At 52.1% G+C, this 26,334-nt stretch overlaps 1 protein-coding gene across 6 annotated transcripts in view; it reads left to right on the top strand.

Moving 5' to 3' along the window:
• The window catches only part of rufy3 (RUN and FYVE domain containing 3), a 113,213-nt gene extending 88,302 nt beyond the window's left edge, over positions 1-24,911 (top strand). For 2 of the 6 annotated variants that reach the window (XM_070873073.1, XM_070873084.1), the window contains exons 12-13: positions 1,843-1,940; positions 4,338-6,331. In XM_070873073.1, the coding sequence (XP_070729174.1) occupies positions 1,843-1,940; positions 4,338-4,407 (168 nt within the window). In that variant the 3' untranslated portion in view covers positions 4,408-6,331. Of the gene's footprint in view, positions 1-1,842; positions 1,941-4,337; positions 6,332-11,164; positions 11,285-14,878; positions 14,985-17,138; positions 17,225-19,789; positions 19,824-19,903; positions 19,988-23,946 lie in introns of those variants that run through there. The other 4 variants (XM_070873061.1, XM_070873054.1, XM_070873068.1 and 1 more) reach the window with 4 other exon arrangements.
• The last annotated feature ends 1,423 nt before the right edge of the window (positions 24,912-26,334 follow it).

Here is a 26,334-nt window from a genome sequence, read left to right as displayed (position 1 = left end):
ATTTCTATGAAACACTAAACTTCACGATCCAGGCGACCGTACTTGGCACAGACTTTGGTGTTGACACCGCCGTGTCAGCCAATGGGTTGGAGGTGGGGGCGGGACTTATGACAGGACTCACAGCAAGCAGTATACCTTATAGCAAACACACACTTTTTTTTTTTAAGAGCAAGTTCTACCGATAACAGCGGGGTGATTTTTCCAGCAAAATACAGTGAGTGAAGGATAGTTGCACAGTAATGACGGTTAAACTGTCAGTGATCGCTGTCCTTGTCCTGTGAAACTGACAGCAACGTCTGGCATCTGCAAGCGCGCAGTTAAATGCGGAAAGCCAAATTTCTGTCGGTGACGCTACGCTTCTCCACACGGGGCGCTGTTGAACCTCCCTGCAGGCGGCAACCATTTTGAAGTCAGTGAATTGACGAAAACTTTACTTTTGCGCTGTAATATCGCTGTTTAAAACAAAGTTTAAGCCTTGTTCTGAGGCATTACTGTGTTAATGCCATAGCGAGTCATAACTTCTGAAAAACTAACTTTATATTTGTGGAATGTCACATTTTTTTCCTTCTGATAAAAAAATTTCAGATTTTTAATACAGTATATTTTTTTTAAGTTTGTTTATGATATTTCAGCTTCTACCTTAATCCCATGTGTTTGTCCCAATCTTTATTTCGTTCTCTGTAAAAAATGATCAAAAAGTGAAAGATGATTAGCGCATTTTATTTCCTGGTTTGCTGTCTGAGAATTATTCAGTGTGATTGGCTGCTTAGCCTGCTTGATGAGATCCCCTAGGCCTGACGGCGGATTCAAACTAATATCGGTGGAAGGTGAAATTGATATGGCAGAGAACGCGCGAGGTCTTTGTGGGCAGCTTTCCTCGAGTGTCGTCCCATCGCCTCTGACTGCAACGACCGAGCCACAATACGAATTAAAGTGCGTAAAACTGCTCGCAGTCGGTCGCAGCAGTGCGGTCTCCAGGCGTGACTGAGGGGGGGGGGGGGGGCAAATGAACCCAATCATGTGTTCTGGCTCGGGACTAATGGCAGCACTACCTGCGGGCTTTGAATTATCGGCGGTAGATCTTGCTGCAACTAAGAGTCTCGCCGCAGCACGAAGCTGATTCAGAGGCCGGGAATGGCTTCCAGCGCGTCTGAGGAAAGAGCCAGAAAGTTCGGCTCTTTATAACTCTGACACCACCTCCTGGCGCTGTTGGAGGCGGGGGCCAGGCAATGATCGCGTCGCGCTAACGCGTCGGAATGTCCCTCCCCTTCACTTCGAGGGGGGAGGGACGCAGCGAGGCCGAGTGAGACCACCAGGAAAGGGTTTAGCCGGACCAGTGGACGGTCGTGGTCGGGTTGACTCTTGACAATTCGAACAAAATGGTGGCCGTGGAGGTGCGCCCCCTCCATCTTTAAGGGCGGCCGCTCCGCCCAGCCGCCGGTAGCTTCCTGCCCCGCGGAGGGAGGGGGGTGGGGAGTAGGAGTGGCGGTACGGGTCGGTGCGCGACCGACAACGGGTTCGGAGCGGTCGGTTTTTGATGAACCCCTGCACTGGGGGGGGGGGGTGGAATTATGGTTGGGTCATCCCTCCGGTCGGAGAGACCTTACCGGCCCAGTACCGCCCCGTTCGAAACGCTAACGGGCCTTTTTTGGAGGGCAATTTCTCTCCCCCTCCCCCCCCCTTGATGAGAGTGAACAAAATGTGAAGGATGATTAGTGCATTTTATTTCCTGGTTTGCTTTCTGAGAGAATTCTTCGGTGTGATTGGTGCTACGGGAAACCAGGGCTTGTTGCTCCCATTTGCAAACGGTGCTTCTTTTTGTTGTTTTTTAAACGTCGGCAGGGCTCCGATAACGTGATCCGACAGAAAAATGAAATCATCGCTCGCTTGGAGGAGAAGACAAACCAGATGAGCTCGACCATTAAACAACTGGAGCAAAGGTAAATAAGCGGCAACGTGCACGGGGGCCGCCTGCCCTGTCGCAGTGGAGGGGGGGGGTCGGGCCGTTCGATCAGGGGTTCCCTGCACACGCTCTGCCCACCAGGTCCACCCACTGCATGGGGGCTTCACATCGCGACCCACCAGCCCGCCTCTGAACATCAGGTTTGGATACAGAGAGCGCAAGCGCTGCAAGCTTCAATAATAGCTTGGATAATCCCCGGGGGAATGTGTCACCAGGGATGGGACTATGTTTGTTGTGCAATGTGGAGCATAGAATGGTTTTTAATACTCTCCTACATTCCCCTCTCTGCCACTTTTACTAGCTTGACAGCCCAAGCTTAAAAATAAGAGTGGGCAGATATACCGGCACGAAGGAGAATATAAGATAAGAATTAGGAGTCGGCCATTCGGCCCCTCGAGCCTGCTCTGCCATTCAATAAGATCAAGGCTGATCTTCAACCTCAACTCCACTCCCCCACCCCCAATCCCCATGACCCTCTGAGTGAAGAAATTCCTCCTCCTCTCCGTCCTAAATGACCGACCCTTTATCCTAAGACTGTGACCCCTGGTTCTAGACTCCCCAGCCCGGGGGGAAACATCCTTCCTGCATCTACCCTGTCAAGCCCCCTCAGAATCTTGTGTTTCATTTAGATCATCTCTCGTTCGTCTAAACTCCAGAGACTATCGGCCCATTATGCTCAATCTCTCCTCATAGGACAAACCCCTCATTCCAGGAAGGAGGTGTGGTGTGTACTAAATGTTATCTATTCCCGCCCCTCTGTCTATCATTCCTGCAGACAGGAACTTGGCCGTCACTAGGTGCCTTACCCTGATTGTCCAAACCCATCGTACCCCTCTCTCAGGCCCTACCTGACCAACATCAATGTCTTCATAGAACCATAGAGATTTACAGCACAGAAGGAGGCCATTTCAGCCCATCGTGTCCGTGCCGGCCAACAAAGAGCTACCCAGCCTAATCCCACTTTCCAGCTCTGGGTCCGTAGCCCTGCAGGTTACGGCACTTCAGGTGCACATCCAAGTACTTTTTAAATGTGGTGAGGGTTTCTACCTCTACCACCCTTTCAGGCCGTGAGTTCCAGACCCCCACCACCCTCTGGGTGAAGACATTTCCCCTCAAATCCCCCCTAAACCCTCGACCAATTATTTAAATCTGTGCCCCCCCGGGAAGCCTTATCTGAGAAGTCACTCCCACAGTTGCTGGATCTTCAAACCCCAGTTGGGGCATTATCGCAAAGTATCTGAGACTAACGGGAGTGGGGTTGTTACACGGGAGTGGGGTTGTTACACCCGTGTGTCGGTGTGTTGGCCTCAAAGATAAAGCCCGTGCTAGGAAAGAGATGTAACAAAATTGAATGATTACATTTAACAAATAAAGAGGGAAATAAACGAATGCCCGTCCCTTCAATAGCCACAGTCTTAATTTGTATTTAAGATTCCATAGACAATGGTTAATATTCCAATCCAGAATCTCATGCCAGCTTTTCCAATTGTAACGTCGCTGGTAGCTCACATAGACCCATCCAGCACAGCCGGCAAGTGTTTCTGTCAATACTGCTCTCGCTCTTTCGCTACATGCTTCCGGTAGAAAATTATCCATAAACGGGTCCAGATATTTCAAAATGCTGCGGGAATGAAATTGGGTCAATGCCGGACCGGGGCGGAACCAGACCCAAAACATTCTCTCCAGCAAAATGCAATGAGTGGGGTATAGTTACATAAATACAAAAATTACGCGTGGAAAATCGATGGTCGTTACTCCAGGCGTGGGAAATGACCCAATCGTCTCTGTCCTGGCCGTGACTTGCAGGTGTTGTCCGGTGGAGCGCTCCCTTTTTGCTGGGCTGTGCTCTTCATTCCCGGAGCACGTCATAGTGACAGCGCGGGGCGTCTGAGCCCCGGAAATGTTAAACGCTGGGGAATAGTTGTCCCCTTTACCATTAGCCCCGTTCCTCCTGCTCCCCCCACTCTGTGCACCTCTACCCTTCACCTTGAGGGAGAGGAATGGTTGGGGAGGAGGAGGAAGCACTCGGCAGGGGGGGGGGGAACAGATCTGCCCGGTTGCCAACTGTCCAAAACACTCTGGGCAAGTAACTGGAGCTGCGCGATGTTCGGGAGTCGACCATTTAAGATAATACCGGTGCCTGAATGTGTGCAATGGGAAGACAATTCCAAGCTGTTAACTTCTGACGTAATAATGAAAGTGCGTGTTTTTTTATTCTCTCTCTCTCTTTTTTTTTCCCCCTGTTCCTTTTTTTGTTGTTTTCTTCATCATCTTCCCTCCTTTGGTTTTCGCAATGTTGTCTTCGCCTCCCCTCTGACTCTGTGTCTCAACAACAAATGACCTCCACCCACTCCTCCCCCTCCCCCTCCCCAAGTGAAAACGATTTGGTGAAACAAGCTCGGAATCTAAACATTGCAGCGGATAAATCCGCGCAGAAACTCTAGGGCGTCGAGAGAGTGAATATTCCCTATGTGTCTGGCATCGGTTTTATTAACGGAAATCCTTTAAAACAGAAAAAAAAAGTTGTGGTTACAGTTTGCGGTGAAGCAGTTTTATTTTTCTTCCAATTAATTCAGCTACCAAAAAGTTGATTCTTCTAGTGTTTGAATAATTAATGTTTCACACGTGGCCCTTTTTGCCCGCCTCTACACGGGTTGGTTTATTTATTTACCGTTGCGGAGTGATGCGATTTCCTTCGAGAATACTTTGCCGCCTTTGGAAGAACGCTTCCCCTCTTAAAGTAGTTGCCAATTTGTTCAATTTTCAAAAAATAGAAAGGGTCCCCAATTGACAACAAAAGTCTTGAGTGCCCGCCTGGGTCAGTTCAATATGTCGCGGAACCTTGAGGTCAATAACCAGGATTATCGGAATAAATGCGTACAGTGGAATCTTCTCGCTGCCGTACACCTATTAAAAATTTGACCACTTTTCCCATCTACAACAACAACCACTTGTATTTATATAGCACCTTTAACGTAGTGAAACGTCCCAAGGCGCTTCTCAGGCGTGTTATCAGATAAAGAATTTGACACTTGAGCCCCATAAGGAGAAATTAGCACAGGTGACCAAAAGCTTGGTCAAAGAGGTGGGTTTTAAGGAGCGTCTTGAAGGAGGAAAGAGAGGGGGAGAGGCGGAGAGGTTTAGGGAGGGAGTTTCAGAGCTTGGGGTCCAGGCAACAGAACGCACGGCCACCGATGGTTGAGCGATTATAATCAGGGACGCTCAGAATTTGAGGAGCGCAGATAGCTCGGGGGCTGGAGGAGGTTACAGAGATGGGGAAGGGGCAAGGGCAATGGATGGATTTGAAAACAAGGATGAAAATTTTGAAATCGCGGCGTTGCTTAACCAGAAGCCAATGTAGGTCAGCGAGGACAGGGGGTGATGGGTGAGCGGGACTTGGTGCGAGTTAGGACACGGGCTGCCGAGTTTTGGATCACCTCTAGTTTACATAGGGTAGAATGTGGGAGGCCAGCCAGGAGTGCATTGGAATAGTCAAGTCTCGAGGTAACAAAGGCCTGGATGAGAAAAGCCCATGGGATCCAAGGGAGAGGGCAAATTGGATCCAAAATTGGTTCAGTGGCAGGAAGCAAAAGGTAATGATTGACGGGTGTTTTTTGGGATTGGAAGGCTGTTTCCAGTGGTGTTCCTCAGGGCTCAGTGCTGGGTCCCTTGCTTTTTGTAGTATATAGTAATGATTTAAACAAATGTAGGGGGCATGATAAAGAAATTTGCAGATGATACAAAAATTGGCCGTGTGATTGACAGTGAGGAGGAAAGCCCCAGACTGCAGGAAGATATCGATGGACTGGTCAGTGGGGCAGAAAAACGGCAAATGGAATTCAATCCAGAAATGTGTGAGGTAATGCATTTGGGGAGGGCTAACAAGGCAGGAGAATACACATTAAATGGTAGGATAATGAGAAGTGTAGAGGAACAAAGGGCCCTTGGAGTATATGTCCACAGATCCCCGAAGGTAGCAGGACAGGTGGTTAAGAAGGCATACAGGATACTTGCCTTTATTAGCCGAAGCATAGAATATAAGAGCAGGGAGGTTATGCTTGAACTGTATAAAACACTAGTTAGGCCACAGCTGGAGTACTGCGTGCAGTTCTGGTCACCACATTACAGGAAAGATGTGATTGCACTGGAGAGGGTACAGAGGAGATTTACGAGGATGTTGCCTGGACTGGAAACTTTTAAGCGATGAGGAACGATTGGATAGGCTGGAGTTTTCTTTGGAATAGAGGAGGCTGAGGGGAGATCTAATTGAGGTGTATAAAATTATGAGGGGCCTGGATAGAGTGGATAGGAAGGATCTATTTCCCTTAGCAGAGGAGTCAACAGCCAGGGGGCATAGATTTAAAGTAATTGGGGGGAGGTTTAGAGGGGATTTGAGGGGAAATTTCTTCACCCAGAGGGTGGTGGGGGTCTGGAACTCACGGCCTGAAAGGGTGGTAGAGGCAGAAACCCTCACCACATTTAAAAAGTACCTGGATGTGCACCTGAAGTGTCGTAACCTACAGGGCTACGGACCGAGAGCTGGAAAGTGGGATTAGGCTGGGTAGCTCTTTGTCGGCCGGCACGGACACGATGGGCCGAATGGACTTCCCCTGTGCCGTATCTTTCGATGATTCGACTTGGTATTGAGCCGGGAATGATGAGACCTCACAGATACACACAGTACGGCGTTGGGTGCGATTTAAAAAAAACTTAAGAATTAGGAGCAGGAGTCGGCCATTCAATAAGATCATGGCTGATCTTCGACCTCAACTCCACTTTCCCACGATGATGGGCATTTTTATCCTTTAGTTTGGATTTGCGAGGTCTCGGTTTCAGAGACGCACCTCGATTGAGACCCACTGAATATTTTTACGAATGAATCAACAGCAACTTACAGCGCCATTAACGTAGTCAAACGTCCCAAAGCGCTTCACAGAAGCGTTATGCGATAAAAATTTGACACTGAACCGCATAAGGTGAAATTAGGGCAGGTGACCAAAAGCTTGGTCAAAAGAGGTAGGTTTTAAGGAATGTCTTGAAGGAGGAGAGAGAGGTAGAGAGGCGGAGAGGTTTAGGGAGGGAGTTCCAGAGCTTGGGGCCCAGGCGACAGAAGGCACGGCCACCGATGGTGGAGTGATTATAATCAGGGATGCTCAGGAGGGCAGAATTAGAGGAGCGCAGACATCTCGGAGGGTTGTGGGGCTGGAGGAGGTTACAGAGATAGGGAAGGGCGAGGGCTATGTGGGCAGACATCTCGGGGTTGTGGGGCTGCAGATTACATTCAAAGACCAATTTCCCCCGGGCTCCCTAGCTAATTGCCCTTGTCCTTGTTGAATAGGGGCACGACTAAAACTTATTATCCGGTCATTGTCACGTGGCTGTCTGTGGGAGCTTGCTGTGCAAAATTTGGCTGCCGTCTCTCCTACATTACATCGGTGACCACACTTCAAAAAGTACTTCATTGGCTGTAAAGCGCTTTGGGGACATCCTGAGGTGGTGAAAGACGCTATATAAAGTCTATTTCTCTTTCACTGAGGTGGTGGGGATGGGTTTATTTATTACAGACACATCCATAGGATGAGGAAGGCAGAAAGAGAGGTGTAACTTCCCCAATTATCATCGTTTGCAGTTCCTAAAGTGTAGGTTGACGGTATATTTGCTATATTAGGGATTCTATCAGTAACGCAGTATGTAGGGACGGGATAGCAAATGGAATGTTGGCCTTTATTGTAAGGGGGATAGAATGTAAAAGCAGAGAAGTCCTGCTACACCTGTGCAGGGTATTGGTGAGGCCACACCTGGAGTACTGCATACAGTTTTGGTCTCCGTATTTAAGGAAGGATATACTTGCATTGGAGGCAGTTCAGAGAAGATTCACGAGGTTGATTCCGGAGATGAGGGGGTTGACTTATGAGGAAAGGTTGAGTAGGTTGGGCCTCTACTCATTGGAGTTCAGAAGAATGAGAGGTGATCTTATTGAAACATATAAGATAATGAGGGGGATTGACAGGGTAGATGCAGAGAGGATGTTCCCCCTCGTGAGGGTATCTAGAACTAGGGGGCATAGTTTCAGAATAAGGGGCCGCCCATTTAAAACTGAGATGAAGAATTTCTTCTCTGAGGGTCATGAATCTTTGGAATTCTGTACCTCAGAGAGCTCTGGAGGCTGAGTCATTGAATATATTTAAGGTGGAGGTAGACAGATTTTTGAGCGATAAGGGAGTGAAGGGTTATGGGGAGTGGGCGGGGAAGTGGAGCTGAGTCCATGTTCGGATCAGCCATGATCTTATTGAATGGCGGAGCAGGCTCGAGGGGCCAAATGGCCGACTCCTGCTCCAATTTCTTATATTTATGTTCTTATAGCTCATTTGAAAGCAGCTTATAAAGACAAGTAGAAATGGTGGTGGGAGATAACTGACAGAGGTTGTAGGAACAAGTTGAGTTGAATTGGTTTTAAGAACGTTGTACGACAGGTGAGGAGGAACAATTTGCCTGACGCAGCAGTTCACAAGATCATTTTTCATGGGATTAACGCTGGGGTAGTTTCTCGACATTCATGGCCCAGAAGGAGACCAGTCGGCCCATCATGTCTGCGCCTCTTTGAGCCAGGCCTGGTTTGTAGAATAGTCGCTCGATGAGAGAACAGCGACAATGACGAGACCTGCAGCAGGTTTTCACCTTGCGTACAAATTCACATCAAACATATTTCGGGGCGGTAATGGCGACGGGGACGGTAAAGTTAGCGCCCGGGAACAGTTTGCGCCTCAATCAGCAAAATTGGTCAGCTGGGCTGAGTGTGGGTCTGGGTGCTAGGGGAGGCGTTACACACCTCTCGGGGCGCTAGGCCGGCTGAGCATGGGACAATCCCCAGCTAAAGAACAAGGGAGAGGCCTGGGCAGAAAAATCCCCACAAAAACATTCCCAAAACATTGCCCAGCCCACAATACAAATCGTAAAAAAAACAATTCACAGAAAAACCAATCGCACTTGCCTGAGCATTACTTGCCTCTCGGCGGTCGGTGTGGGTCGGACCGCCTGATTTGCCGGGAGGTCACCAGGGGGGGCGCTCCGGGTCGGGCGGGAGTCAAAAAAACCCGCCGGTGTCGCAACCGGGGGGCGTCGCAGCTCTTGCTAGCGGTGCCACTCCACGCTGCCACAAAACCGGCCCCGTAAACTCCCGCGGGGCGCTGGAGGTTGGCCGCCCGCCCAGAACACCTCAACGCCGCCGCTCCGGGGCGAGAAACGGAGCGGCAAGGGGCCAGAAAATCCACCCCATAGAGGCACTGGAGAGGGTGCAGAGAAAATTTACATGGATGATACCAGAAATGCGAGGGTATACATATCGGGAAAGACTGGGTCTCTTTACTCTTGGGGGAAAAAAAGACTGAAGGGTGACCCAATAGAGGTCCTAGAGCAGATACAGAGAAAATGTTTCCACTTGTGGGAGAGACCAGAACTAGGAGGCCATCAATATCAGACAGTCACTAATAAACCCAATGGGGAATTCAGGAGAAACTTCTTTACCCAGAGAGCGGTGAGAATGTGGAACTCGCTGCCACAGGGAGGGGTTGAGGCGAATAGTATCGATGTATTTAAGGGGAAGCTGGATAAACACATGAGGGAGAAAGGAATAGAAGGATATGGTGGTAGTGATGGCCTGGGCCAATCGGAGGAGCAGAATAATTGAATGATGCAGTACAGGAGCCGCCATTGTGTCCCGCAAACCTGTGTCGGTGATTTTCTCCACAAGCCACCTGGTCTGATCCTGCTCTTCCATCCATCGAATCACATGGCACAGGAGGAGGCCATTCGGCCCATCGTGCCTGTGTCGGCTCTGTGACAGAGCGATTCAATCAGTCCCACTCCCCCCGCTCTTTCCCAGTAGCGCGAGTTCGGGGCCCAGGGGCAGCACGGGCCCAGCCCACACTGTGATATGTGCGCGCACTGGGTCCGTGCAGCAGAGCTGGTCTCCAGTCGTCCTGGTCAATCCTTGCCACTGCACCAAGACCTCGCTCTGTCAAGCCCGTGTGGTGGCTGGTGTGCAACGGTCACCCCACGTTAAAACAATCCACCCACAGGCATCTTCCACCCTTCAGGATGTAGTTCGGGATCTGGAATATCAGGAATGGTGGTTGAAGCGAATAGTATCGATGCATTTAAGGGGAGGCTAGACGAGCACATGGGGGAGAAGGGAATAGAGGGTTATGCTGATAGATTTAGATGAGGAAAGACGGGAGGAGGCTCGAGTGGAGCATAAACGCCGGCATGGACTGGTTGGGCCCAATGGCCTGTTTCTGTGCCGGATATCCCATGTAAAACGGTTTGGGCATTTCGGAACCCTGCAATTTACAAACTGTACGGTGCCGAGCAGATTTCACTGGAACCATTTGGGTTTTTTCTTTCTGCAAATGAGCAGCGGTTTTATGTTTGTCAATTATTCCAGCGCTCTGCGCTCAGAAACTGGATTAGTCCCGTTCGGCCCCAGATCCACGGCTCGGGTAGTTTATGGTGCGGGCGACGCCGTGCCGAGAGTTGCCGTGTCAAATACAGCACACACCTTCCTGGGTGTTCCAGGCCCCAGCTCCCTGTTTGACGGTGAACTCGGCCAATGCCGAAATGCAACCGGATTTTAACCCAGCGACAGCGCGCGGGGAATTAATCGGGAAGCGCGCGGGATCGAGCGGTTGGCTGTCGGGAGTGGAAACCAGTTTTGTCCGCCAGTTAGGGAACCCGGGAGTCCGTCGCGCACCCACTGTCCGCTTGCGCACTACGCTGTCCGCAATTATTTATTAGTTTTAACGAAGAGAATTCCAGGACGAAGGCGTGTCCGAGTTAATCCCGGAGCAGCCGAGCACTGCTGGGGGTCGGGGGGGGGGGAAGACAGACAGAGAAAAGATGTCAAAAAAAAAAAAGAATTGTTTTGTTAATCAGCCATCATTATTGTGAACTGTGTAGTGTTAGATCAAAATAAAACACTTGGAAAGCAACCACCTCACTGCCTGGTCCCTTTCCTTCAGCGAGACTGTCGTCGGTTCTGTTCTGTTCTGTTCTTGTTGTTTCGAGCCATCGTTTTGAGTTCTTTTCGTTGTGTTTTTGTTTAAACTTGATGTTCCCCCGCCCCTCCCACCCCACGCCCGACCTACCCCCCTCCCTCCCCCATGACTTTTTGTTTTACCACAAATTCATCTGGCTCAAATCCAGATTGCGGCAGGCGCAGATCAACTGGCAGTCAGCGGAGAAGGCCAACTGGCTCTTCAAACAGGAGTTTGGCGACAAGATCGACACCTTGCAGCAGGAGGTGGCAATGCTCAGCAGGCGACGGTAGGTGACCTCGCACTTGTACTGTCGATCGGGGAGGGGCACAGCTTACAGGGACAGGAGGAGGCCGTTCAACCCCCTCCAGCCTGTCCGTGGCTCTGGCCTCTTGAGTCAGAAGGTCGCGGGTTTGCGTCCCACTCCACTCCAGCACACAAATCCAGGCTGACACTCCCAGTGCAGTACTGAGGGAGCGCCGCACTGTCTGGGGCAGTACTGAGGGAGCGCCGCACTGTCTGGGGCAGTACTGAGGGAGCGCCGCACTGTCGGAGGGGCAGTGCTGAGGGAGTGCCGCACTGTCTGGGGCAGTACTGAGGGAGCGCCGCACTGTCGGAGGAGCAGTACTGAGGGAGCGCCGCACTGTCGGAGGGGCAGTACTGAGGGAGCGCCGCACTGTCGGAGGGGCAGTACTGAGGGAGTGCCGCACTGTCTGGGGCCGTGCTGAGGGAGTGCCGCAGTGTCGGAGGGGCCGTGCTGAGGGAGTGCCGCACTGTTGGAGGGGCAGTACTGAGGGAGCGCCGCACTGTTGGAGGGGCAGTACTGAGGGAGCGCCGCACTGTCGGAGGGGCAGTACTGAGGGAGGGCCGCACTGTCGGAGGGGCAGTACTGAGGGAGCGACGCACTGTCGGAGGGGCAGTACTGAGGGAGCGCCGCACTGTCGGAGGGGCAGTACTGAGGGAGCGCCGCACTGTCGGAGGGGCAGTACTGAGGGAGCGCCGCACTGTCGGAGGGGCAGTACTGAGGGAGCGCTGCACTGTCGGAGGGGCAGTACTGAGGGAGCGCTGCACTGTCGGAGGGGCAGTACTGAGGGAGCGCCGCACTGTCGGAGGGGCAGTACTGAGGGAGCGCTGCACTGTCGGAGGTCCCGACTTGTGGATGAAATGTTGAACCAAGGCCCCGTCTGCTCTCTCTGCTGGACGTAAAAATCCTATGGCACTATTTTGAAAAAGAGCAGGTGATTTATCCCGGTGTCTTTATATCTCAGCAAACATATCTGGTCATTATCACATTGCTGTGTGTGTGGGAGCTTGCTGTGCGCAAATTGGCCGCTGTGTTTCCCACATTACAACAGTGCCTACACTCCAAATAGTACTTCATTGGCTGTAAAGCGCTTTGAGACATCCGGTGGTCGTGAAAGGCGCTATATAAATGCAAGTCTTTTTTTTCAATGAGATCACGACTGATCTGTGACCTAACTCCATATACCTGCCTTTGGCCCATATCCCTCAATCCCTTTGGTTAACAGAAAGCTATCAATCTCGGATTTAAAATTAACAATTGACCCAGCATCAATTGCCATTTGCGGAGAGAGTTCCAAACCTCTCCCACCCTCTGTGTGTAGAAGTGTTTCCTAATTTCACTCCTGAAAGGTCTGGCTCTAATGTTTAGACTCTGTCCCTAGTCCCAGACTCCCCAACCAGCGGGAATAGTCTCTCTCTATCTACCCTCTCTGTTCCCCTTAAGTTGAATCTCTCAGTTCAGCAATTGTCCTCTCTCCGTTGCTCATTTAAACCTGTCTTCAAGAATGGAGCTTACAAATAGAAGTCATTGGCCCCGATTTTAACCCCCCATGGCTGACTAGAATGGCACTTGCCGTGTGGCGGAGAGGAGGGGGTTAAAATCACGGCAGCCCGCTTGTATCAGTGAATTTTGGACAGCGTGCGAGACCCTCTCCCCAGGCAGGCGAGGAGGACCTGGTTGAGATACAAAAGTCCGGGAACCTGGTGAAGTCATTCGGAGGGCAACGCTATTGTTCGCTTCGGTTCCGGGAGCACCGGATACCGAGGGCCGGCGCAGCGTGTGGATGGTGAGTGAGCTTAAACAATGCTTGTCTGTCAGCATTTCCCCGTGGGCCAGGAGACGGGGAGCTGTTGTATACCTTCCCAGGCTGAGCTACCCACCAACCTCCCCCCTCCCCTCCCCACCCCAGGAACCGCAATCACTCCTGTCCCCCTTCTCTTCACCCCAATCCCCATCCGCATTCCCGCTGGTCCCCCAACACCGGGCTCTCCACGCTCCTGCCCACCAGTCTCCCCGCCAATCCCAGCGGGAACAGGAGGAGGCCATTCAGCCCTTCGGGCCTGGTCCGCTCATTAGATCGTGGCTGATCTGTGTCTTAACCCCATCTTACCCGCCTTGGTTCCGTAACCCTTAATACCCTTACCCAACAACAATCTACCAAACTCAATTTTGACATTTTCAACTGCCTCCCCCTGCCCCAGCCTCAACAGCTCTCTGGGGGTTCCAGATTCCCAGCACCCTTTGTGTTACACCACCCCTGAACGGCCTGGCTTTGATTTTTGCAGTATTAAAAGCAGACAATGCTGGAAATACTCAGCGGGTCGGGTAGCGTTTGCAGAGAGAGAGACAGAGTTAACGTTTCAGCTCGATGGCCTTTCATCAGAACTTTCATCTAATTTTAATGTGACGTAGCTTGTCTTTGACTCCCACCACCAGAGGGAATACTTTCTCTCTCTCTCTCTCTCCACCCAATCGAATCCTTTCAAACTCCTCGATTAGATCACCACCCGACCGTGGCAACTAAAGGGATTATAAGTCAAGTTTATACAAACTATCCTCTATTATAATTTAATCCTTGTCCGGGGCCAATATTTATCCCTCAATCGACATAACAAAAACAGTTTGTCTGGGTCATGATCACATTGCTGTGTGTGGGAGCTTGCTGTGCGCAAATTGGCTGCTGCGTTTCCCGCATTACAAAACAGTGACCACACTCCAAAAAGTACTTCATTGGCTGTGAAGCACTTTGGGATGTCCAGTGGTCGTGAAAGGCGCTATAGAAATGCAAGTCTTTTAGCCATTCTGGTGAATGTGTGCTGCCCCTCTCCCCCGAGACCACTATCACCTCCCTGAGGGGCGGGGCCCAGGACTGGCCGCAGTGACTCCGGCCGGGGTCTGACCAGGGCTCTGGACCACCTCACTTTCATATTCCAGCCTCCTTGACCCGAAGGCCACCATTCGATTAGCCTTTTTGGATTGCAATCCAATTGTCAGCGGTCGATGTTTCTGCCGTTCCCATTTACCCCCCCGATCCACCTTTTGTTTCTTAACTTGCCCCATTACCATCTCCTTTCGCCCCGCCCCATCGTCCCTTTTGTCTCTCTAGTCTCTCCTGCCCCTCCCACCCAATCACAGACCTTCGCTTCTGTTTATTCCCCCCCCTCCCCCACTCTCCCTGCCCCTGCACTTCCTTAATCACTCTCACATCTCGAATTTGTTCCAGTTCTGATGAGCGGTCACAGACCTGAAACGTTAACTCTGTCTCTCTCTCTCTCTCCGCAGACGCTACCCGACCCGCTGAGTATTTCCAGCATTGTCTGCTTTTATTTCAGACTCCCAGCAGCATTCTGCTTTTGTGCGCGAGGAAGTGTGAACGGTTGGATTACTGCCCCGTCGGTGTAGAGTAACATTCCTATCGGCTTTCTTCAGTGCTGCTTGCTCGGATGTTCTGCATCCCATGCCAAATTAACCCCGCAAACTCCCGAGCTCGCACATTTCTCTGCGTTTCGGTCACTGTTAAGCCCGGCGATAGAAATGGTCTCTCCCTCGCTCGGCCTGATCACATTTCTCTGTCTTCAGCTCCCAGGAGCCAAGACCCAGCCTGCACGTTGAACCCCAGCTCGAGATCTGTGCTGGACTACGCGCTGGATCCCAGGGGGATCAAAAGATGGCAGCCATGAAGAAGGTAAATTATAAAACAAAGGCTCAAATAAGAACATAAGAAATAGGAGCAGGAGTCGGCCATTCGGCCCCTCGAGCCTGCTCCGCCATTCAATACGATTATGGCTGATCTGATCTTGGCCTCAGCTCCACTTCCCCGCCCGCTCCCCATAACCCTTCACTCCCTTATCGCTCAAATATCTGTCTATCTCCGCCTTAAATATATTCAATGACCCAGCCTCCACAGCTCTCTGGGGCAGAGAATTCCACAGATTTACAACCCTCTGAGAGAAGACATTTCATTTGATATCAGTGGGCGATCGGGCGATGACTGGCCACCTTTCAAGAGCTGCTCCAAGTTGGAAATTGTCTGTAGACTCCTAGAAATTTGCAGCACGGAAGGAGGCCATTTGGCCCATCGTGTCTGTGCCGGCCGACAAAGAGCTACCCAGCCTAATCCCACTTTCCAGCTCTCGGTCCGTAGCCCTGCAGGTTACGGACTTCAGGTGCACATCCAGGTACTTTTTAAATGTGGTGAGGGTTTCTGCCTCTACCACCCTTTCAGGCCGTGAGTTCCAGACCCCCACCACCCTCTGGGTGAAGACATTTCCCCTCAAATCCCCTCTAAACCTCTTAATTACTTTAAATCTATGCCCCCTGGATGTTGACCTCTCTGCTAAGTGAAATAGGTCCTTCCTATCCGCTCGATCAGCCCCTCATAAATGTAAATTTGTGCGTGGAGGCAAGAGGTGGATTATTATTGAACGCTAAGCCTTTAACCACGTCCTTCAGGCTCTGACTCATTAGCAATATGCCTTTTTCTCAATGTGTGTGGGATTCCCTTACGGCTAAAGGGATCAAGGGGTATGGAGAAATAGCAGGAAAGGGGTACTGAGGGAATGATCAGCCATGATCTTATTGAATGGCGGTGCAGGCTCAAAGGGCCGAATGGCCTACTCCTGCACCTATTGTCTATGATTCCATGTGTCTGTCTCTAAGGGCAGCATTGAAAGGTACCTGATGGATGTGGCAGCTGAAATTTAGGAGCCCATCTGATATGTTACACGTGTGACTGGCTTTGTTTTACCGTGGTTGTGAATGTTTGCTCCGTGCGGAGACGCTGGCAAGGCGGGAATTTATTGCCCATCCCCGGTACACCGGGGAGGGCGGTGGGGTGAGCCTGCTCCCCGAAGAGTGGCACATCGTGTGCAGGTAGTGCTCTCTTGATTGGGTTGGAGGAGTTCCAGGAATCTCGCCCAGCGACGAGGAATGGGAGGCTCTCCTTGTCGGTCTCCCACCTTCCACCCTCCGTACGTAAACTCCAGCTCATCCAAAACCCTGCTGCCCCCGTGTCCAAACTTGCACCGAGTCCCGCTCACCCATCACCCCCTGTGCCCGCTGCCCCATGTCCAAACTCGCACCGTGCTCACCCATCACCCCCTGTGCTCACTACCCCGTGTCCTAACTTGCACCGAGTCCCACTCACCCATCATCCCCTGTGCTCGCTGCCCTGTGTCCAAACTCGCACGTAGTCCCGCTCACCCATCATCCCCTGTGCTCGCTGCCCCATGTCCTAACTCACACCCAGTCCCGCTCACCCATCACCCCCTGTGCTCACTGCACCGTGTCCAAACTTGCACCCAGTCCCACTCACCCATCACCCCCTGTGCTCACTGATCCGTGTCCTAACTCACACCCAGTCCCACTCACCCATCACCCCCTGTGCTCACTGCCCTGTGTCCTAACTCGCACCTAGTCCCGCTCACCCATCATCCCCTGTGCTCGCTGCCCCGTGTCCAAACTCGCACCAAGTCCTGCTCACCCATCACCCCCTGTGCTCACTGCCCGTGTCCTAACTCGCACCCAGTCCCGCTCACCCATCATCTCCTGTGCCCCTCAGTCAACATCATAAAAAACAGATGATCTGGATCATTATCACATTGCTGTGTGTGGGAGCTTGCTGTGCACAAATTGGCTGCCGCGTTTCCCACATTACAACAGTGACTGCACTTCAAAAGCATGTCATTGGCTGTAAAGCGTTTAGGGACGTGCAAGGTGTTATATAAATGCAAGTCTTTTTTTCTTGCTCTGTGAGTTTGCAGTGTGAGCATTGTGTCCGTGTGTCTGCCGGCAACTAACTGTTTTTGGGTTGTGTGGGGGCGGGGTGGGAATTTGACAGGAACTGGAGCAGCTTCGGGAAGAAAATCTCCGACTCCGGCAAGCGGGAGAGAGGCGTCCGCCCAATGGCACTCACCAACCGAGGAGGTACCTCAGTGTTCGCTGCGCTCGGCATTTCATTTGTGTTGCAGACGTCAAGGGTTAAGTTACGAGGGGAGATTACACAAACTGGGGTTGTATTCCCTGGGATTTAGAAGGTTAAGGGGTGATCTGATCGAAGTTTTTAGGATATTAGGGGGAACTGAGAGGGTAGATAGAGAGAGACTATTCCCGCTGGTTGTGGAGTCTGGGACTAGGGACAGAGTCTAAACATTAGAGCCAGACCTTTCAGGAGTGAAATTAGGGAACACTTAAGAATCATAGAAATTTACAGCACGGAAGGAGGCCAGTCGGCCCATCGTGTCCGTGCCGGCCGACAAAGAGCTACCCAGCCTAATCCCACTTTCCAGCTCTCGGTCCGTAGCCCTGTAGGTTACGGCACTTCAGGTGCACATCCAAGTACTTTTTAAATGTGGTGAGGGTTTCTGCCTCTACCACCCTTTCAGGCTGTGAGTTCCAGACCCCCACCACCCTCTGGGTGAAAACATTTCCGCTCAAACCCCCTCTAAACCTCCCCCCAATTACTTTAAATCTATGCCCCCTGGTTGTTGACCCTCTGCTCAGGGAAACAGGTCCTTCCTATCCACTCTATCCAGGCCCCTCATAATTTTATACACCTCAATCAGGTCTCCCCTCAGCCTCCTCTGTTCCAAAGAAAACAACCCCTGCCTATCCAATCTTTCCTCATCGCTAAAATTCTCCAGTCCAGGTAACATCCTCGTAAATCTCCTCTGTACCCTCTCAAAGTGCAATCACATCTTTCCTGTAATGTGGTGACCAGAACTGCACGCAGTACTCCAGCTGTGGCCTAACTAGAGTTTATACAGTTCAAGCATAACCTCCCTGCTCTCATATTCTTTACGCTTCTACACACACAGGGAGGTAGAAGTTTGGAAGACTCTCCCAATTGATGCCGGGTCAATTCTTAATTTTAAATCGGAGATTGGTAGCATTTTGTTAACCAAAGGCATTCAGGAATACGGGCAAAAGCGGGTATATGGAGTTGGGTCATCATCATAGGCAGTCCCTCGGAATCAAGGAAGACTTGCTTCCACTCTAAAAGTGAGTTCTCAGGTGACTGAACAGTCCAATACGAGAACCTGTCACAGGTGGGACAGACAGTGGTTGAGGGAAGGGGAGGGTGGGACAGGTTTGCCGCACGCTCCTTCCGCTGCCTGCGCTTGGTTTCTGCATGCTCTCGGCGACGAGACTCGAGGTGCTCAGCGCCCTCCCGGATGCACTTCCTCCACTTAGGGCGGTCTTTGGCCAGGGACTCCCAGGTGTCGGTGGGGATGTTGCACTTTATCAGGGAGGCTTTGAGGGTGGTCCTTGTAACGTTTCCTCTGTCCACTGGGGATCGCTTGCCGTGAAGGAGTTCCGAGTAGAGCTCCCCTGCTCTACGCTGACCTTCCACACCAGAGGAAACTCCCACTGCACCAATGTGAATCTTCTCTTGTCCCATACTCCATCTCTGCCACGCTCTCCCTTTCCTCCCTTCCTCTCTCCCTTTCCTCCCTCCCTCTCGCCCTTTCCTCCCTCCCTCTATCTCTCTCCTTTCCCCCCCCTCTCCTTTCTCCTTCTTTCATTCCCCCTTTCTCTTACCCCCGTCTCTCTCTCCCTTTCCCCCCTGCTCGCTCTTCCCCCTCCCTCTTTCTCCCCTCTCTCGCTCTCCCTCTTTCCCCCCTCTCTCGCTCTCCCTCTTTCCCCCCTCTCTCGCTCTCCCTCTTTCCCCCCTCTCTCGCTCTCCCTCTTTCCCCCCTCTCTCGCTCTCCCTCTTTCCCCCCTCTCTCGCTCTCCCTCTTTCCCCCCTCTCTCGCTCTCCCTCTTTCCCCCCTCTCTCGCTCTCCCTCTTTCCCCCCTCTCTCGCTCTCCCTCTTTCCCCCCTCTCTCGCTCTCCCTCTTTCCCCCCTCTCTCGCTCTCCCTCTTTCCCCCCTCTCTCGCTCTCCCTCTTTCCCCCCTCTCTCGCTCTCCCTCTTTCCCCCCTCTCTCGCTCTCCCTCTTTCCCCCCTCTCTCGCTCTCCCTCTTTCCCCCCTCTCTCGCTCTCCCTCTTTCCCCCCTCTCTCGCTCTCCCTCTTTCCCCCCTCTCTCGCTCTCCCTCTTTCCCCCCTCTCTCGCTCTCCCTCTTTCCCCCCTCTCTCGCTCTCCCTCTTTCCCCCCTCTCTCGCTCTCCCTCTTTCCCCCCTCTCTCGCTCTCCCTCTTTCCCCCCTCTCTCGCTCTCCCTCTTTCCCCCCTCTCTCGCTCTCCCTCTTTCCCCCCTCTCTCGCTCTCCCTCTTTCCCCCCCTCTCTCGCTCTCCCTCTTTCCCCCCCTCTCTCGCTCTCCCTCTTTCCCCCCCTCTCTCGCTCTCCCTCTTTCCCCCCCTCTCTCGCTCTCCCTCTTTCCCCCCTCTCTCGCTCTCGCTCTCGCTCTCGCCCTTCCTCCCTCTGTGTCTCACTCCTTGCAGCTCAATGTTGGGCTGACACACACTCATTGGATAACGAACTGTATCCACACAATGAGCTCACTGTGTGGAACGTAGCTAAACCTAGCATTTTCTTTCATCTATTTTCAGGTCAAATCTAAAAGCAGAAGCAGAATCAGAAACGGTTAGTATACAACTCTCTCAGTATTACACGCTGTTTAAAATGAGGCTGGATTTGTGACTGTCTGACATTGTGTCTCTCAGGAATCTGATCGCTCGATATTGGAAAGTGTGGAGAATGTGATTTGCAAACTCTGTCAAGAGGAAGCCTCAGTTACCAGGCCAAAGGTACAATAATAATCATCACAGTGTCCAAAACTCGGCTGCCCCGTGTCCTAACTCGCAAAAATTCCAACTCACCCATCACCCCCTGTGCTCACTACCCGTGTCCTAACTCGCAGCGAGTCCCGCTCACCCATCGCCCCCTGTGCTCACTACCCGTGTCCTAACTCGCAGCGAGTCCCGCTCACCCATCGCCCCCTGTGCTCACTACCCGTGTCCTAACTCGCAGCGAGTCCCGCTCACCCATCGCCCCCGTGCTCACTGCCCCGTGTCCTAACTCGCAGCGAGTCCCGCTCACCCATCGCCCCCGTGCTCACTGCCCCGTGTCCTACCTCGCACCAAGTCCCGCTCACCCATCGCCCCCTGTGCTCGCTGCCCCGTGTCCTACCTCGCACCGAGTCCTGCTCACCCATCACCCCCTGTGCTCACTGCCCCGTGTCCTACCTCGCACCGAGTCCTGCTCACCTATCACCCCCTGTGCTCGCTGACCTACATTGGCTCCCGGTTAAGCAAGATTTTTAAAATTCCCATCCTTGTGTACAAATCCCTCCATGGCCCTCGACCCTCCCTATCTCTGTAACCTCCTCCAGCCCCACAACCCCCCGAGATGTCTGCGCTCCTCCAATTCTGCCCTCTTGAGCATCCCTGATTATAATCGCTCCACCATCGGTGGCCGTGCCTTCTGTTGCCTGGGCTCCAAGCTTTGGAACTCCCTCCCTAAACCTCTCCGCCTCTCTCTCCTCCTTTAAAACGCTTCTTTTTAAAAAAAAAACAACCACTTTTTGTCACCTGTCTTAAGTATCTCCTTATGTGACTTCATGACAAATTTTGTCTGCTAACGCTCCTGTGAAACAACTTGCGACGTTTTACTACATGTGAACATAAGAATTAGGAGCAGGAGTCGGCCATTCAATACGATCATGGCTGATCTGATCATGGACTCAGCTCCACTTCCCTGCCCGCTCCCCATAACCCTTCACTCCCTTATCGCTCAAAAATCTGTCCATCTCCGCCTTAAATATATTCAATGACCCAGCCTCCACAGCTCTCTGGGGCAGAGAATTCCACAGATTTACAATCCTCTGAGAGAAGAAATTCCTCCTCATCTCAGTTTTAAATGGGCGGGCCCTTATTCTGAGACTATGCCCCCTCGTTCTAGATTCCCCCACGAGGGGAAACATCCTCTCTCTCTCTACCCTGCCCAGCCCCCTCAGAATCTTATATGTTTCAATAAGATCACCTCATTCTTCTAAACTCCAATGAGTATAGGCCCAACTTGCTCAACCTATCTTCATAAGTCAACCTCCTCATCTCAGGAATCAACTTTGTGAACCTTCTCTGAACTGCCTCCAATGCAAGTATATCCTTCCTTAAATACAGAGACCAAAACTGTACTTAGTACTCCAGGTGTGGCCTCACTAATACCCTGTACAGTTGTAGCAGGACTTCTCTGCTTTTATAGTCTACCCCCCTTGCAATAAAGGCCAACATTCCATTTGTCTTCCTGCATACTAACTTTTTGTGTTTCATGCATCAATTCATAGGCAATCCCTCAGAATCGAGGGATTGATTCCTCAGGTGGCTGTACAGTCCAATACGGGAGCCACAGTCCCTGTCACAGGTGGGACAGACAGTGGTTGAAGGAAAGGGTGGGTGGGACAGGTTTGCCGCACGCTCCTTCCGCTGCCTGTGCTTGGTTTCTGCATGCTCTCGGCGACGAGACTCGAGGTGCTCAGCGCCCTCCCGGATGCTCTTCCTCCACTTAGGGCGGTCTTTGGCCAGGGACTCCCAGGTGTCGGTGGGGATGTTGCACTTTATCAGGGAGGTTTTGAGGGTGTCCCTTGTAACATTTGCTCTGCCCACCTTTGGCTCATTTGCCGTGAAGGAGTTCGAGTAGAGCGCTTGCTTTGGGAGTCTCGTGTCAGGCATGTGGACAACGTGGCCTGCCCAATGGAGCTGGTCGAGTGTGGTCAGTGCTTCAATGCTGGGGATGTTGGCCTGGTCGAGGACGCTAACGTTGGTGCGTCTGTCCTCCCAGGAGATTTGCAGGATCTTGCCGAGACATCGTTGGTGGTATTTCTCCGGCAACTTGAGGTGTCTACTATACATGGTCCATGTCTCTGGGCCATTGAGGAAGGTGGGTATTACTACAGCCCTGTAGACCATGAGCTTGGTGGCAGATTTGAGGGCCTGGTCTTCAAACACTCTCTTCCTCAGGTGGCCGAAGGCTGCACTGAAGTCAGTGTTGGATCTCGTCGTCGATGCCTGCTCTTGTTGATAAGAGGCTCCCGAGATAAGGGAAGTGGTCCACGGTGTCCAGGGCACATTGTTTCATGCACAAGTACAACAGGTCCCTCTGTACAGCAGCATTCTGTCGTCTCCATTTAAATAATAGTTTACAGGAAAAGAAATTATGTAAATGTAGGTCAGCGAGCACAGGGGAGGATGGGTGAGCGGGACTGGGTGCGAGTTAGGACACGGGGCAGCGAGCACAGGGGGTGATGGGTGAGCGGGACTGGGTGTGAGTTAGGACACGGGGCAGCGAGCACAGGGGGTGATGGGTGAGCGGGACTGGGTGCGAGTTAGGACACGGGGCAGCGAGCACAGGGGGTGATGGGTGAGCGGGACTGGGTGTGAGTTAGGACACGGGGCAGTGAGCACAGGGGGTGATGGGTGAGCGGGACTGGGTGTGAGTTAGGACACGGGGCAGTGAGCACAGGGGGTGATGAGTGAGCGGGACTGGGTGTGAGTTAGGACACGGAGCAGTGAGCACAGGGGGTGATGGGTGAGCGGGACTGGGTGCAAGTTAGGACACGGGGCAGCGAGCACAGGGGGTGATGGGTGAGTGGTATTTGGTGCGAATTAGTACACGGGTCAGCAGACGCAAGACCGAGGAGACTCGGGCGTGTGGTAATTAACGCTTATCCCTTGGCATCATAACCCTCCATTGGAGCGACCTTTAACCTGCATGTTTATAATGAGGGGCGAGGGTTAGAAGCCCAAATTTCTCAAGTCCGTCCTCACGACCGTAGGGAACCCCTGGTAACCGAGTCAATCTCGACAGGTCAAGTGAGTGGGCAAAAATTTGGCAGATGGAGTATAACATGGGAAAATGTGACGTTATCCACTTTGGCAGAAAAAATGGAAAAGCAAATTATAATTTAGATGGAGAAAGATTGCAAAGTGCTGCAGTACAGAGGGACCTGGGGGTCCTTGTGCATGAAACACAAAAAGTTAGTATGCAGGTACAGCAAGTGATCAGGAAGGCAAATGGAATGTTGGCCTTTATTGCAAAGGGGGATGGAGTATAAAAGCAGAGAAGTCCTGCTACAACTGTACAGGGTATTGGTGAGGCCACACCTGGAGTACTGCGTGCAGTTTTGGTCTCCGTATTTAAGGAAGGATATACTTGCATTGGAGGCAGTTCAGAGAAGGTTCACTCGGTTGATTCCGGGGATGAGGGGGTTGTCATATGAAGAAAGGTTGAATAGGTTGGGCCTCTACTCATTGGAGTTCAGAAGAATGAGAGATGATTTTATTGAAACGTATAAGATTATGAGGGGTCTTGACAAGGTGTATGCAGAGAGAATGTTTCAACTGATTGGCGGGACTAGAACTAGAGGGTATGATCTTAGAATAAGGTACTGCCCATTTAAAACAGAGATGAGGAGAAATTTCTTCTGAGGGTTGTAAATCTGTGGAATTCGCTGCCTCAGAGAGCTGTGGAGGCTGGGTCATTGAATATATTTAAGGCGGAGATAGACAGATTTTTGAGCGATAAGGGAGTGAAGAGTTATGGGGAGCGGGCAGGGAAGTGGAGCTGAGTCCATGGTCAGATCAGCCATGATCGTATTGAATGGCGGAGCAGGCTCGAGGGGCCGAATGGCCAACTCCTCCTATTTCTTAGCTATGCCTAACTCTTTGTCTCTGGATCTGAAACTGTGGCTTTATTAATTCTCTTACAGAAACGGTGCAACAATTGTCAGGAGATCTTCTGCACCGCGTGCGCTGACAATGAATTGCCGCTGCCCTCCTCCATCAAGCCGGTGAGCGTGTGCAATGCGTGTCACACGGCACTGTTACAGCAATACTCGACAACACTACCCCCCTGAGGCCCAGAGCAGCTGACCGACGGCCGTCGAGCGAGTGCGCCGATAACCACCGATACCTCGCCTTTATTTTGTCGTTTTCTTCCAGTAATGCACAAATTGGTGTAACGTTCCCGCTGTGCACGTTTCCCCCCCCCCAAAAAAACCTCGGTATTTGTGTATCACTGATAGAGAGAGAGAGAGAGATGTGCCTCAAAGCTCGTTAGCGCTCTTTATAAACTGCACGGCACTGTCCTCTGCACTCATCGCCACGCGGCTCATTTACTGGCGCGAGGCGAGAGGGCAGCGTCTGAGATCGGTCCGTGATGTTTTGTTTTTCAGCCTCTCCGGCTGGTGTTGCCGAGTTAACTTAAAGGACGAGACACTGGTTAACCCCACCTCCCCCCCCTGCCCCGCCCCCTTCAGTGTCAACAGCAGTGCCCCCTTTTTAAGAAAGGCACAACTAATAAATCATAAAACAAAGGACACTTAAATAATGTTGGCGCCCGTGTCCATCAAACAACTGCAGTCCCGTGTGTTGCCCCACCCAAACAGGCGGTGTCCGATTCCCGCACGTGCCTACCTGGGCCACACGCCCAGCAGACCTGCGAGGAGGTTCTGAGACTCGCCCTCCCTCGCGCTCCTCCCCCCTCGCTCCCCTCCCTTGCTCCCCCCCATCCTCCCTCCCTCGATCCCTCCTCCCCTGCTCCCTCCCTCGCTCCTCCCCTCCCTCCCTCCCTCGCGCTCGCTCCCCTCCCTCCCTCGCGCTCGCTCCCCCTCTCGCTCCCTCCCTCCCCTCCCTCCCTCCCTCCCTCTCCCCCCCTCCCTCCCCCACTCCTCCCTTCCCTCCCTCCCCCACTCCTCCCCTCCCTCCCCCACTCCTCCCCTCCCCTCCCTCCCCCACTCCTCCCCTCCCCTCCCTCCCCTCGTTCCTCCCCTCCCCTCGTTCCTCCCCTCCCCTCGCTCCTCCCCTCCCCTCCCCTCCCCTCCCCTCCCCTCCCCTCCCCTCCCCTCCCCTCCCCTCCCTCGCTGCTCCCCCCCCTCCCCCCCTCTCTCTCTCTCTCCCCCTCCCCCCCTCCCCCCCCCTCTCTCTCTCTCTCTCTCCCCCGGCACCAGGGGGCACGGCTGGAAACAAACAGGGCTTTGACACCAGTTGCGATGCGCTGGTTACCTCTGTGTTTAATTCCTTTACCAACTATGATTTGAATAGCGTGTTCTCACCCTGATGTCCGATTTTGCACAGCAGAGAGAGAGCGCGAGTGTTGGTCCACCCAGCTCAGGACAGGCTGCAGCAAGCCACCAGTTGGAGCTGGGACTGTCTCGTGTGACCCGAGCTTGGGTCCTGTCAGTTTTCGCCCTGTGATTGGGGATCTCTCTCCACTGCGAACTTCATGTTGAGAAGAAGCAGATTTTTCCAGTAAGAGTACTAGACTTGTGTCTGTGAGTGAATGGAGCCACGTTTACCACAGTACATGTATTGCAATCTGGTTAAATGTAGGATTAGGACAAGGCACTGATACGGCACAAACATTGTACAGGGTGTTCACACAACATTTTTCAAAAATTGAATGTACACTGAACCTGTTCATTACAACTTAAATTAATTACGAGTGTGTTTGATCTAGTGATCTGTTAACTTGATACCTTTTACAGTCGATTGGATTTCTATCCTTTATTATTTTAAAGTAGCCCACACTGTTAAGAATGACATTTGTTAACTTTTACTCCAGTACAGTACACTACTCTGAACTGTTGGCTGAATTCCTTTATTTAAAATTGGGCATTTGTTGCATTCTTGTGATGGCGAAGGAATCTTGCACTGCGTTGAGGAAGGTGGAGTATAGCTCTGAGAGAAAGAGTACCCCACGGCATTTTGTTGACTTACTATCTGGGTTCAACTGGATTTCCCCATGTGTTACGTTTGTGTCTGTTTATATAGTATTTGAATAAATGTTTACATTCTGCACACAACTGTAAAGTTTCCCTTTCTTGGCAACCTCGCAACTCAGAATCAGTAAGAGCACAACGTTTCTTTCCGTAACATCATCATCATCATAGGCAGTCCCTCGGAATCGAGGAAGACTTGCTTCCACTCTAAAAGTGAGTCCTCAGGTGGCTGAACAGTCCAATACGGGAACCACAGTCCCTGTCACAGGTGGGACAGATAGTCGTTGAGGGAAGGGGAGGGTGGGACTGGTTTGCCGCACGCTCCTTCCGCTGCATGCTCTCGGCGACGAGACTCGAGGTGCTCAGCGCCCTCCCGGA

The sequence above is a fragment of the Pristiophorus japonicus genome, chromosome 2 (assembly GCF_044704955.1).
Source record: "Pristiophorus japonicus isolate sPriJap1 chromosome 2, sPriJap1.hap1, whole genome shotgun sequence".
In the NCBI taxonomy this organism is placed as follows: domain Eukaryota; kingdom Metazoa; phylum Chordata; class Chondrichthyes; family Pristiophoridae; genus Pristiophorus; species Pristiophorus japonicus.
Note: the sequence above shows the minus strand (reverse complement) of the source record. Positions and strands in the feature narration are given on the sequence as shown.